Here is a 12,190-nt window from a genome sequence, read left to right as displayed (position 1 = left end):
TAAAATTTTGTTTAATAATAATGATTAAAAAACTAATTAGAATAGCCAAATACCGGTATTTGAACTTTTAATATGAATATTTAATACCGAAAAAAATTAACCAATATACCGGCATTGAGTTCCCTTATTCGATCATAAAAAGGTCATCTCTAAAAAATTTAGAATAAAAAAAGGTTTTCAGCATTTTCTTGATTCTTTGTACTGAAAAAATACGAAGAGTTTTGCAAATTATTTTTTGATTTTACAAACCGAAAACAATGCTTGATTTTGTCCAACATTAAGAAATTGTGTAAAAGGATACCATTTTGATGATATCTTTTATCAACTTGTAATTAAAGGTTTGATTTTTGCTTTTTTATATAAAAGATTTTTATATTCATATAAAAAATTATATATTCATTTTTTATATCCATGATAATTTAATTATTTTCAATTTTTATTTTAAAATCTATTACATTGGCTTTAAACCAAAAGCATACCTAAGTCGTTCAAACATCAAAAAAGTGACAACGGTATGTGGGCCTAAACGCATCCAGTTTGGCATAAAACCTTTATAAAACCCTAAAACCCCTTCGGTTTTAAGTATTTTTAAAAAGCATGTTGAAGTTGATGCATAAACTAAGCCTTTGTTCATCGTGACTTTTTCACTCATTATTCGTGTTTTGATGACGTCTATGGGATTTGTCATGAAAGCAGTGACAAATCCAGAGAACATGGATGCTATAAAGTGCAACTTCAAACCATCTTCCATGATATTGTTTCTTAAGATTAAACATTTAGTGTGGTCATATGTTGGTATCTGAGATGCTGTCAATATTGAAGCACGAATTACGGTTGGAACAACACCTTTCCATAATCCACTTATACCCTCTGTTTGTGCAATATCTCGAAACGCTGTAAATGTACTTTTGTAACGAGGTTTTTGGCCTAAAAAATTTTAATGCTTTTGAAAATTTCATTTTAATTTAATGAAGTTCTGAAAATGGACTTTGGAATTAACTAACCTAGCTGAAGTGTCCCTTCTGCTTGCATTCTGATTTTCACAACGTCTGTAGGATTGCATATGGCACTACTTATACCTCCAACTACTGCACCTGCAACGAGTTTTTTCCATAAGGGTGCATATACTGAGGATGCTCCAAGGATGTTTTTAGCAGGTTCATAAGACCCTAATCTGAGGGTACTATAAGTGCCATCTCGCATAACAGAGGGAACAACGCTAATAAATGTTGTATTAAAATATTTTAGCAAAAAATATTTCTAAATCTTTAAGTTTTAAAAAACCTTTCATTTAAGAAAATTTCACCTTACATGTAACAAAAACTCACCCTTTATATAAGCCTTTAAATCCTTCTTCTCTGACGATCAAAATGGCTCCTCTTACAAGTCCTTTATACTTACGATTGGCAAAAATATTTTTATTTTCTGAAAGTGCGTTATCCAGTTGTATACGAACCTTTACAACATCAACAGGGTTGGTAACTAAACGTTAAAATATTCTTATAGTAAAAAACTCAATTAGACATTGAAATTTTTTATTCTTTTATTCAAACTAGCAAAATATCATCATCGTTGTTATTATCGCTAACGTTAAAATGTAAACCCATTCTTTTAAAATCTAATACCACCTACGTAGAAAATATTAACATTTTATAACATGGTTTAATGAGTACCACAATAAATCCAGCATACTATAGATAAAATCTAGTAGATTATACATTAAACCCAGTAAATTATTCATAAAATCCAGTAGATTATTCGTAAAATCCAGTAGTTCATACATTAAATCTAGTAGTTTATACATTAAATCCAGTAGCTTACACATTAAAATCAGTAGATAAGATAAAATCCAATAGATTATACTTAACCGCCGTTATTGATAACGTTTTTAAAAAAATTCATGAACTTTTGCTACAGTAAAAAAAACTTTAAAGTATTTCATGCAATATCTCGCGCATACACTTTTGTAGGCCAAATCGTAATTTAGAAACACGTATTTTGACAACGGAATCTGTGCAAAAAAAATTCAAATTGTGAACTTACTGAACGCAGCAGATGACACCGCGAGTGCTGAACAGAAGTATCGAATGAAATTCTCCTGTCTTTTATGAATTGGAGAAGGGTCGTCCAACGGAAAAACCATTTCAATGTTCTTTCTGAAAGCAAACTTTTAAAAAGTGAAAAAAAAATCAATATTTTATAAAATTAATAATTACAAATTATTTATTCGAGAAACTTGAAAAATTCTTAATTTTGCGAGAAAAACAAAAGCAGTTAACAAATAGTGACTATGATATATTAAACTTTGTTAATGTAGCAAACGCATCGCGTTTTGAACTGTCAAATACCTTTTAGTCAGGTCACCATTTTATGGCAAAGAATTTTTAAATGTTGAAGAATAAAAACCACGCCGTAAAACTTTAAAAATTATTGCAATTGTTTTTATATATTATATACATTTTTTTGTAAATGGATATATTTTATAAATCCATATAACTTGTAATAAACTTTATCTTTTTTAAAATAAAGATATCTGACATTTCATAGCTAAAAAGTTTTCACAACTTCTATTTACACTTTGCCTTATGATTTTCAAATTTTTTAAGCTTTTAAGGAGTGCTACAATAAATAACATTTGTCACTCGACAGTTATCTAAATAATGATTTGAAATTATATTTGATAAATTCAGAAATAACTCGAATCTGAACCGCATTATTTTAAGTTTTTTGAGAAAATTATTGTTTCAATTTAAAAATTTAAAATAGCAACAAAAAACAATGAAACTTTGTTGTATGAAGAGAATCGCTGTCCGCAGATGAAAACCAAACTTTGTTAAATGCCAAGAGTTGTTTTCCGTAGTAACAAACAACGAAACCTTAAACAAAAAAAAAAAAAAAAAGAAAGAAATACCAGACTTAAATAGTAAAACATTGCTGCTATCTCTAGCAAATATCTGCATTTTTGCAGAGGCTGAAAATTGAGAAGCAGAATTAGAATTTGTCAAGCATAACATTTAGAACTGAATGTATTCTTAATATTAATTGATATTATTAGTAAAATAATTAAAATTAATATTTTAAAAGCTAAGCAGTTGTATTTCATGCAGCAAAACACTTCGATGTACAAAAGAAAATCAACACTTAATAAAATCCTAACAGTGTACTAATTTGTTTCAGTTTGTCTTTGATTTCATTTTCAAATATTAAAAAGATATTTCTTACTGATTCATCTTCCATTGCTCAATTACTTTCGTGATTCCAGCTACCTTCCAATCATTAGCTATTTATCTTAACCTTTCTGGGAGCTGAGATCATCGTAAAGCTCAACAACCCATCACAACTTTGATGTCTTGACAACGTTGTTAAGGGATTAGGTAATCTCTCCACTAAACAACTCTGTTTCTGTTTTACGAAAGATTTGGCTGCTCATTTATTGTTAAACTCGGGTCATGAAGATAATATTTTCTTTCAACTTTTTTTGCAAAGATTTTGTGGTTTTTGTGAATTCAAGCAAAATTCGTAAAAATTTCTTTCCTTAAGTTAATGGAACGAAAATGTTTCTGTAAAAAAAAAAAAGCAAGATATTGCTGAAATGGAGAATTGTTATTACGGAAGATAAAAATCTACTCTTATAATTTGAGTGGAATATTCATTTATCCAATTTCAGATGGTACATTAGAAAATGAATAGACATCTACTTCACTCATATGAAGCATCCCAAAGTCCCACATAGGTGGATTAACTGTCAAACAAGAATCACGTAGTTGGGCAATCGATGATTGACGAGCAATTTTTCGTATCCAATTTAGATTAGATTATTCTACAGGAGTTCAATTCAAAGATCATTTATAGTCTATTCAAACTGATCTTCAATGAGCTATCTCATTTCAGGCCGCACAAAAATTCCCTCTGTAATCTTGGCCTCATTCGATGCAAGAACTTATGAATTAGATATTTAAATACTTCACTTTTTTTTTATCAATGATCCTCACTTGATGCTTACTAAGATTGTCTTGTCAGTCAAATTTGTCAGTATTAAATTTGAGCAACGTGTCATTAAAATAACACTCTGAATAAAACTTGTAATTATATAAATAAAAACAAATTTGGTAAGTGAAAGGCAGAAACCTTTGATTTCCAATTAGCTATTGCCACTAGAAACAGTTTAAAACAAATCTTGTCTTTGATATTTCCTTTGTTTTACAGTGTTGTGTAAACACTGATGCGTATATTAGCTACGCAGCTACCACACAGCTGCACCATCGATTTTAAACAGTTTGCCAATATGTAGTTAAACTAAAATAAAGTGATAAACTTAAAAATACTATCTTTTAATGGTTTGGTTAAAGCTTAGACATTTATCTATCATACCACATGATGTACGAAACTGTAAAAATTTGCAATTTTTCGTACCTCATGTGGTATGAAATGTAAAATTTGAACGTTAATTTTTAAACGATGAAGAAACTGAGAACATTTTTTTGCTAGAAACACACACAAAAAAAACTAAGTTTCTTTTTAAAACTTTGAAAGTATTTTCACTTATAAGTTTGGGTCACTTAACTTTTCTAGCGTGAAAAAAAGTTAATTTTTCTCTCGGAATGGCCATCTGTATTATTGATATTACTGTAAAATATTCCTAAAGGTTTCACAATCTGGAGGCTGGATATATTTTTAAAATTAGTTCGAAACTTCACAATCAAATGGGTTTCAACCCAACTCTGTTTCTAAGCCGCTCAAATATTAAGAATGATATAGTTGTATGAGGGCCTATTCGTACCCAATTTGGAACCAATCCTTTATAAAAACCTAAAAGACCTTCAGTTCTTAAGATTTTTACAAAGCACGAATATGTCGATGTATAAACCAAGTGTTTATTCCGCACAATGTTTTCGTTCATCATTCGTGTTTTTATTACATCAACAGGACTGGTTATAAATGCTGTTATCAGCCCGGCTGTGACAGACGCTATTATATGCAACTTGAAGCCTTCTTCCATGAAATTGTTTCTTAATAGGATACATTTGCTATGATCATAAGACGGTATTTGAGACGCAGTAAGAATTGCAGCTCGCAAAACGGTAGGTCCCACACCTCTCCACATCCCCAAAATACCTTCATTAGAGAAGATATCTTGAAATGCTGCTAAAGTGTGACGATAGCGAACTATTTCACCTAAAAAAATATTAAGCATAAAATATCAAAAAAACATTAATATATTTTACTTCAGTTAAAATCTTAAAGAAATAGTTACCAGACTTTCCTGATTGAAAATTCGTGTTAAAAAATTTAGTTACCAGGTTTTAGCTCTTCTTGAGCTTGCATTCTTATCTTTACTAAATCAGTTGGATTAGCAATCGCACTACCTATTGCACCAACAATTGCTCCAGCAAGTATCTTTTTCCATAATGGAGCGTATATGGAAGATGCTCCTAGTTTATCTTTGACTGGTTCATATGCACCTAATCTAAATGTGCTATAAATACTTTCTCGCATTATTGATGCAGTAACCCTACGAAAAAGATAATTTTCTGAACGAAAGAGTTGAAAAACTTGAAAATTGATGGCAGAAAAAACTAAAATTACAAAATGTAGTTTCAGATAATCAAAAACAACTCACCCTTTGTACAACCCTCCAAATCCTTCATTCTTAACAATATATATTGTACTCCTAACAAAACCTTTGTACTTTCGTTTTGAAAATATATTTTTAGTCTCAGAAAGTTGGTTGTCTAATTGAAGGCGAATTTTAATAACATCAATAGGATTGGTTACTAAATATAAATGAAATAACATATTTTACACTTTATAAAATTTTAGTTCCAACTAAACACTAATAAATAAAAATATAGTAAGAGCCCCGATTAATCAAACATAATGCTAATATTTTTGATTAAGATTACTTAAGCCATTACTAAACTCAAATATTCGATACAATCGAAAGGTTAGCTTTGCAGATTAAGCTGTATTTAATTTTGTAAATGCATAACCGTGCCGTACTACAGCAGGGGCGGATCCAGAAATTTGTTACATTGCCGAATTTCTGGAGATAACCAAACATTCTCTTCCATCGTTTCTCCTCATTCAATTAGCATTTCATATTTTAAGGAAACAGAACTTTCTTGACCTACTGCTTGATCTTCCTTTATGACTAATCTTCTATTTTCACAAAAAGATTCTGTAACTTACAAAATCAAGAGGGGAAAAACGATCAAATAGAACTATTTTAAAAAGACTAAGACCAAGCTGAAAACTTTTGAAAAACAAAAAAGTTTATGAATTTTATAAACAAAAACTTAACAAGGAAACACTGTAAAATAATCCAGTTCTTTTTAATAAGTTGTTCAGTTTGGTTGATCATTGTACCACTGGTGCTGATATTTGGATTGATCTTTGTATCATTTGTGCTGCTTTAAATGTGTCATTAAAAAAGTGTTTAGAATTATGTTAAAGCCTGCTGCGTTTTCTTATTTACTATTTTCTTTATTTATTGCATATGTTATTAAAAACCAAAAATTATTTGGTCTTTAATATTTTTTTTCTCACTATTAGAAAAAAAAACTTCAAAACTATTTTCAGAGAGATTGTTAAAAGTTGAAATTGATTAAAACGGTTTAAATATGCTGTTAAAAATACCTTTAAAATAAGTTCAGAAACCATTCATTAAAAATAGAAAGAAAAAAAAGATTAAACACTAAAAAAAAACCCTGATCAAAAATATGTAAGATTTTTCAGTAACATAAACGAGTTATGTCTGTCTGCATGCTGATCATACCTTAAGTAAAAAAAAATTTTACAAAGTTTTTTTAATTGCCATACTCATATTAAACATCAACAACACTGATTTGGAAAGATAAACACCATTTTCAAGGAGATCTATAAAAGAAATTTTACAATAAGAAAATAATTTAAAAAAACAAGGAGCCCATTATTTAACTGATAAATCCATTCAGCTAAAAAGCTAGAGGTTTTATTAGCTCACAAAAATGTTGGCAACATAAATAAAAATCTAACATGAAATTTTACATTTAACCATTAAAGCAAAGACTTTTCAACAAATAATGAAATCTTCCCAACTTGCAAACAATTTCTTTTTCAAAGAAACTCTTACTAGGCTCTTCAAATTGTTTAAAAAAAAAGTCATTTTTTATGAGCTGTAAGATCTCAGAATTTACTCACTTGTGATTGCACAAGTAGTTCATCCATCACACCACGTATGATATCATTTTAAAATCATCATCAGTATGATATCATTTTAAAATCACATAGTATGATATCATTTTAAAAGGCATTTTGAACAAAAAAAAATCTATTTTGTAATATTACGTAGATCATGGGGTCTAAATAATCTTTCTGTAAATAAGTGCATTAAGATATTTTATAAAACTTTAAGCTCCAAATGACATATCCACCTATGGATCCGCCCCTTTAAATAATTGCTGTGAGAAGTATGTATTTAGATATTTACTGTGAAACAAAGTTAATTTTACTTAAATGATCACTTTCTTTGTGGTACTTTTTATTAGAAAATATATTTTATTTAAAATAGTATAAAATATACACACCAAAACAAAGATTATATATATATATATATATATATATATATATATATATATATATATATATATATATATATATATATATATATATATATATATATATATATATATATATATATATATTAGGATGACAAAAAATGGCTCAAAAATTTTTTTTTTAAAAGCCAGTCTTACCCTCCAAAAAGTCAATAAGTTTCTTTGTTATTACCTGACTCTACTTAAAAAAATCCAAAATGTTTAATAAATTCTTAGGGGTCCCTCAAAGTCCTCAAATTTTCATGAAAATCTTCAAATTTATACAACATAATGCCCATATTGCCTGGTTTTGGTAAAATCAATTAATGATTACTTTTACAGTAACTATACAAATGTTTCATTTGTCATTTGACAATGTAGTCACTAAAAGCCATGAGTTTACAGACACTTAGTATTCTTTTAATTTTTAAAATGATTATTTATGGATTTGCATGAAAACTGCAGCAGGAATAAAACTTGTTAGGTATTTTTTATGGTTTACATTCTATATTGAAGATAGTTTTGTTTAATGCATAAATTATACAAAGACCTACAAATGCAAGCATATGAAAATCCTCTACAATACATCATCTCAGAAAAAAATACTTCAAAGATTATGTACGTGTATTTTATACAAAGCTTTTTATGTTTAATAGCTGAAGGATTGACTATTTATAACTTTTCAAAAAATAATTATTTTAAAGTTACTCTATTTTTTCAGAGCTAAAAATTAACAATATAAATGATAAAGAAGGGTATTCAATTGGTTTAGAAAATAAAGAAAGTTGTCACAAACAAATGTGAAAACCAAAGATATTGTAAAATTTCAATTCTTAATGAGGTAGAAAAAGACTTTAAAACTAGTCAATCTGGGATCGAAATGGATGTAAATACAATGGTTTGCCTATACCACGAACATATTTACTTGAAGTGTTACTTCACAATCCACATAACTAGCTGTGATCCATATAATTCACACAATGGAAAAAGAAGATAATGTGTAAATAATTAATCATGAAACTTTTTTTAAACTTTATTGTAATTGTAGGTAGAGAGATTTTTTTGTGAAATATATGAATATGCGTGATATTTGAAAATTTAAGTTTTACTCATGTTTTTCTAGAAGGATGTAAAGAAATTAATAATCAGCTGGTAAATTGAAAAAACTGATATTCGTTATTTCAGCATGTTAAAAATATATTTTAGGAAATAGAAACTGCTCATTATATTTCAGATGGGTGTGCTGATCAATATAAAAACTGCAAAAACTTCATAAATGTCTGCAACCATGAACAAGATTTTGCTATGAAATCTTTTGGCCTTGTTTTGCAGCAAGTCACAGTAAATAACTGTGTGATGGTATATTGGTTGGACTGTGAAAAGACTAACTTCAATTGCAAGCCTTCATAGAACAACAAATAACCATAAACTTACAGCATCTTCAATGTTTGATTTTTGCCAAAATAAAACCAGGTATTAGTTTTTATTACATATCTAAGGAAACAAACATGGTAATCCAAATTGAAATGGAACAAAAGTAAATAATTGCAAAAGCCTTACCAGGCACTAGCAGCTATCACAATTTTACTCCTATGAATAACATAAAAAGCAGAACTAAACTTTTATGAACAATTGGAATATTCACATGTTTTTAATTTCCAAACTTCAGAGCTTGTGACTACAAATTTTATTGTTAGTTCTTTTTTTTCTAATATTATATACAAACTGTTAGAATCAAGAATGATTTAAGGGAATATTTAAATCAATATTTCTTAGAGAAACTCTTCCTAGGCAACAATACTTTAATGTTTTAGGTGCATTCTACCACACTACATAAGAATTTATATGTTCCAAAAACAATTTAAGATTATTGCAAAAGAAAAATCATCTTTGGAATTCGATGCACTTTAAATCCTTCTCTATATCACCATAGTTTTCTTGTTCATTTGCAGCTGCTAATGACTTGTTATTGCTGAAAAAAATTTAATCATGGTAAAGATTAGACATAATGGTTTTTGAAAGCAGTGACTGCATTAAAACCTAACTTATTACAGTTTTTTCTTAAGTAATATAGATCGCATAAAACAAAACATAAATGATCAGAAAATTAAAAAGAGAACCAGATGAGAAAAACATGAACAGATTGGGAAACCTAAATACCTATTTAAAAATGACTGAAAAAGAATTGATGCCAAAAACATTAAAATTCTTTCAAAGTTTGGAGATCGACAGACTTTGCTTAATAATGATCCATTAATCTGGAACACAAGACATTTACAAATAGACTAAAAATGCAGTGAATAGTTTACAGCAGCAAATGTTGATGTTAAGAATGTTGGAGCCTTAATCACACAGTATAATGAAATACTGACCAAGGATGAGGAGAAAAATTCTACCATAGGTTGTGCAACAACACAGAGAAAAAGAAATTTTCGAAAGAAATGCCAATAGAGTACTCCAATAAACTGACTTTTTTGCAATATTACTTTAACTGTCACAACATACTTGTTATATTTGCCTTATAAAATGTTTTTCTTGGCAATAATATGTGTTACAAAAAGTATACTAAATTTGCGTTACAAAGTTATTGAGTTTCCCCTAAATATCACTTTCAAAGGCTGGGAACTTAAATTAATTTTCGATTAGATTAATTTTGATAATATTAGAGGGTAAGACTTTCATATTTTAAAATTTTATTCTATACATATATATATATATATATATATATATATATATATATATATATATATATATATATATATATATATATATATATATATATATATCTGTGTGTGTGTGGCTGATAGTAATAGGTCATGGAATTAAATAGATTAACCAATCATTTTTTAATTATTACTGTCTCGCAGCAATATAATAATTTTTAAAGGAGAAACTTACAGAAACCAGCACTTATGCAAGCTACACCAGAGCAAAAGAAACGTGCAAGATTCTCGTACTCTAACTTTTTGTCAATATTAATAGCTGACTCTGTGGTAGGTAGAAGAGCCATATTAAAAGCAACTACCCATAGTTATGTTTGTAGTACAAAGTTACTTTGCTAAAGAGGTGCGAGACTAAAACTACAAAATTATCAAGTACATCTATAAGTTTTGATTGTCAGAGATTGCTTTTCCGATGCGTTTTTCTTAATTGAAAAGTCGCAAATTAGCTAAATCGTGTTCTTCAAGAAAACAATGAGCACGATGCGTACGCTCTATTAGTTGGCCCTTTATTTGAGGACTTTATGCCCTTCTTACTTAAAGCTTAATTTTCAATAGATGTAGGAATGTCGTACAACAGTTCCACAACAACTTTGTTTTATAATGGAAACATTTTCTAGTGTAAGTTGCACAGCTTAACGTTGGTTGTACAACAAATTTTATGTTGTACAACTGCGGTTGTGAGTTTTGAAAAAAATCTATTTCTGCAACAGTATTTTGTTTTTTGTGCAAAACGCTCAGCTTATTTTTTTAATCGCCATTGTGAGGAATTATTTTAACCTCCCCTGAGACACTAACGAGTCATTACTTTCTTTATGAACTTGACAATATTTTTCCCATCTGACTGCGAATCATACAATTTACAAACTCCAAAGTAGTACAACCGCCTTATTTTAACACATTGAATACATTAAGACCATACATACATTAACAACTACATACATTAATACCTACACACATTAGCACCTACATACATTAACACCTACACACACGCAAATTGCATCTTGAAGACGTTATTCACAACACCATAATTTACAAAGCATGGCGACAGCTCCATTTTGTGTGTTAGAAAAAATCTTTAATGCAGATTTTATGAACGAAGTTCAAAAGTTTCCAGTTTTGTATGACAAGTTTGATAAGGAATTTAAAGACAAATGGAAAAAGAAAAATGCATTGGAAGAAATTGGTTGTCTGTCAAACTTCTCCGCTAATCAAGCGGAAGAAAAGTATAAAAGCATTCGAAGTAGTTATGAAAGGTGGCTGAAATCAAAATGAAATATCCCATCAGGTTCTGGAAGGAATTCAGTTCCACCTTATTGAACATCGTAAAACAACATCGAATATTTGTTCACCTTATGATTCTAGATTAGAAACAACGAATTTGGAGGAAAACGTTGAGGTGGTTTGTGAGCAAGTTGAAAATATTCATCATCCATTGAACAAGGAGCTAAATAATCATTTATCTGAAGATGTGACTGAAAAAAACGATTATGTTAATTCTTGTGTGCAAGTAGAGTCAAGTGAATCGACAATTCATATTAATAACATAACTAAAAGAAAAAGAAAAATATTAGATTCTGATGATTTACTTGACAAAACTTTAGTGAAAACATTAAAAATGATTTACTCCAATATTGAAAATCCGACTGAAGAAGAGCAGGATGAAGATTATTTATGAAACCATTAATTCCACAGCTAAAGCTATTAAACCACTATTCCAAGGCCTCGGCTAAAGTTCAAATACAAGCACTTCTTCTCAAAATAGAGTTTTCAGATAAAGATGATACAATCAAGTCTCTCTGTTTAACCTATTAATGTGAATAAAAAATGTAAATATTACATTCTAGCTTATCATTTTGTTAAACCAACTGATGTGAAAAACTACACATTCTGTAA

The 12,190-nt window shown here is 28.9% G+C and overlaps 2 protein-coding genes and 1 pseudogene across 7 annotated transcripts; 1 reads left to right on the top strand and 2 right to left on the bottom strand.

The window, feature by feature from the left end:
• Window positions 1-399: 399 nt before the first annotated feature.
• On the bottom strand, window positions 400-4,263 carry LOC149878935 (mitochondrial substrate carrier family protein ucpB-like). Of its 2 annotated transcripts, XM_090071068.1 has the most exons (6): window positions 3,223-3,267; window positions 2,786-2,876; window positions 2,044-2,156; window positions 1,329-1,482; window positions 1,005-1,219; window positions 400-927 (listed from the first exon to the last, which is right to left on the bottom strand). In XM_090071068.1, the coding sequence occupies exons 3-6, from the start codon at window positions 2,141-2,143 to the stop codon at window positions 452-454; spliced, it is 945 nt and encodes a 314-aa protein (XP_089927194.1). In that variant the 5' UTR covers window positions 2,144-2,156; window positions 2,786-2,876; window positions 3,223-3,267; the 3' UTR covers window positions 400-451. The 2 variants fall into 2 exon arrangements, with proteins under 2 accessions (XP_089927194.1, XP_089927195.1); XM_090071069.1 differs by lacking the exons at window positions 2,786-2,876; window positions 3,223-3,267 and adding an exon at window positions 4,129-4,263.
• Window positions 2,705-11,080, bottom strand: LOC149878934 (mitochondrial substrate carrier family protein ucpB-like). Of its 5 annotated transcripts, none has more exons than XM_090071064.1 (7): window positions 10,473-10,809; window positions 6,820-6,876; window positions 5,621-5,774; window positions 5,298-5,512; window positions 4,565-5,175; window positions 3,223-4,296; window positions 2,705-2,876 (listed from the first exon to the last, which is right to left on the bottom strand). In XM_090071064.1, the coding sequence occupies exons 1-5, from the start codon at window positions 10,582-10,584 to the stop codon at window positions 4,700-4,702; spliced, it is 1,014 nt and encodes a 337-aa protein (XP_089927190.1). In that variant the 5' UTR covers window positions 10,585-10,809; the 3' UTR covers window positions 2,705-2,876; window positions 3,223-4,296; window positions 4,565-4,699. The 5 variants fall into 5 exon arrangements, with proteins under 5 accessions (XP_089927190.1, XP_089927193.1, XP_089927189.1 ...); XM_090071067.1 differs by lacking the exon at window positions 6,820-6,876 and having other exon boundaries at window positions 3,223-3,560; window positions 4,129-4,296; XM_090071063.1 differs by having other exon boundaries at window positions 3,223-5,175.
• A 255-nt stretch (window positions 11,081-11,335) lies between these two features.
• LOC149878933 (uncharacterized) lies at window positions 11,336-12,109 on the top strand (annotated as a pseudogene).
• Window positions 12,110-12,190: the final 81 nt, after the last annotated feature.

Source organism: Hydra viridissima, unplaced genomic scaffold (genome assembly GCF_058129835.1).
Source record: "Hydra viridissima isolate aposymbiotic clone 2 unplaced genomic scaffold, HvirCarnegie_v1 scaffold_14, whole genome shotgun sequence".
In the NCBI taxonomy this organism is placed as follows: Eukaryota; Metazoa; Cnidaria; class Hydrozoa; order Anthoathecata; family Hydridae; genus Hydra; species Hydra viridissima.
The sequence above is the reverse complement of the archived record's forward strand: the minus strand, read 5'-3'. Positions and strand labels throughout refer to the sequence as shown.

Bases quoted from the DNA above. Each gene is read 5' to 3' on its own strand.
- LOC149878935 (XM_090071069.1), bottom strand. From the start codon at position 2,143: ATGGTTTTTCCGTTGGACGACCCTTCTCCAATTCATAAAAGACAGGAG. The intron at 1,483-2,043 runs GTAAGTTCACAA...TTTAACGTTTAG, and splicing joins GGTGTCATCTGCTGCGTTCA to TTACCAACCCTGTTGATGTT. The intron at 928-1,004 runs GTTAGTTAATTC...AAAATTTTTTAG, and splicing joins AGAAGGGACACTTCAGCTAG to GCCAAAAACCTCGTTACAAA.
- LOC149878934 (XM_090071063.1), bottom strand. From the start codon at position 10,584: ATGGCTCTTCTACCTACCACAGAGTCAGCTATTAATATTGACAAAAAG. The intron at 5,775-6,819 runs GTATGGCAATTA...ATTTATATTTAG, and splicing joins GTTGTTGATGTTTAATATGA to TAACCAATCCTATTGATGTT. The intron at 5,176-5,297 runs GTAACTAAATTT...ATATTTTTTTAG, and splicing joins TCAAGAAGAGCTAAAACCTG to GTGAAATAGTTCGCTATCGT.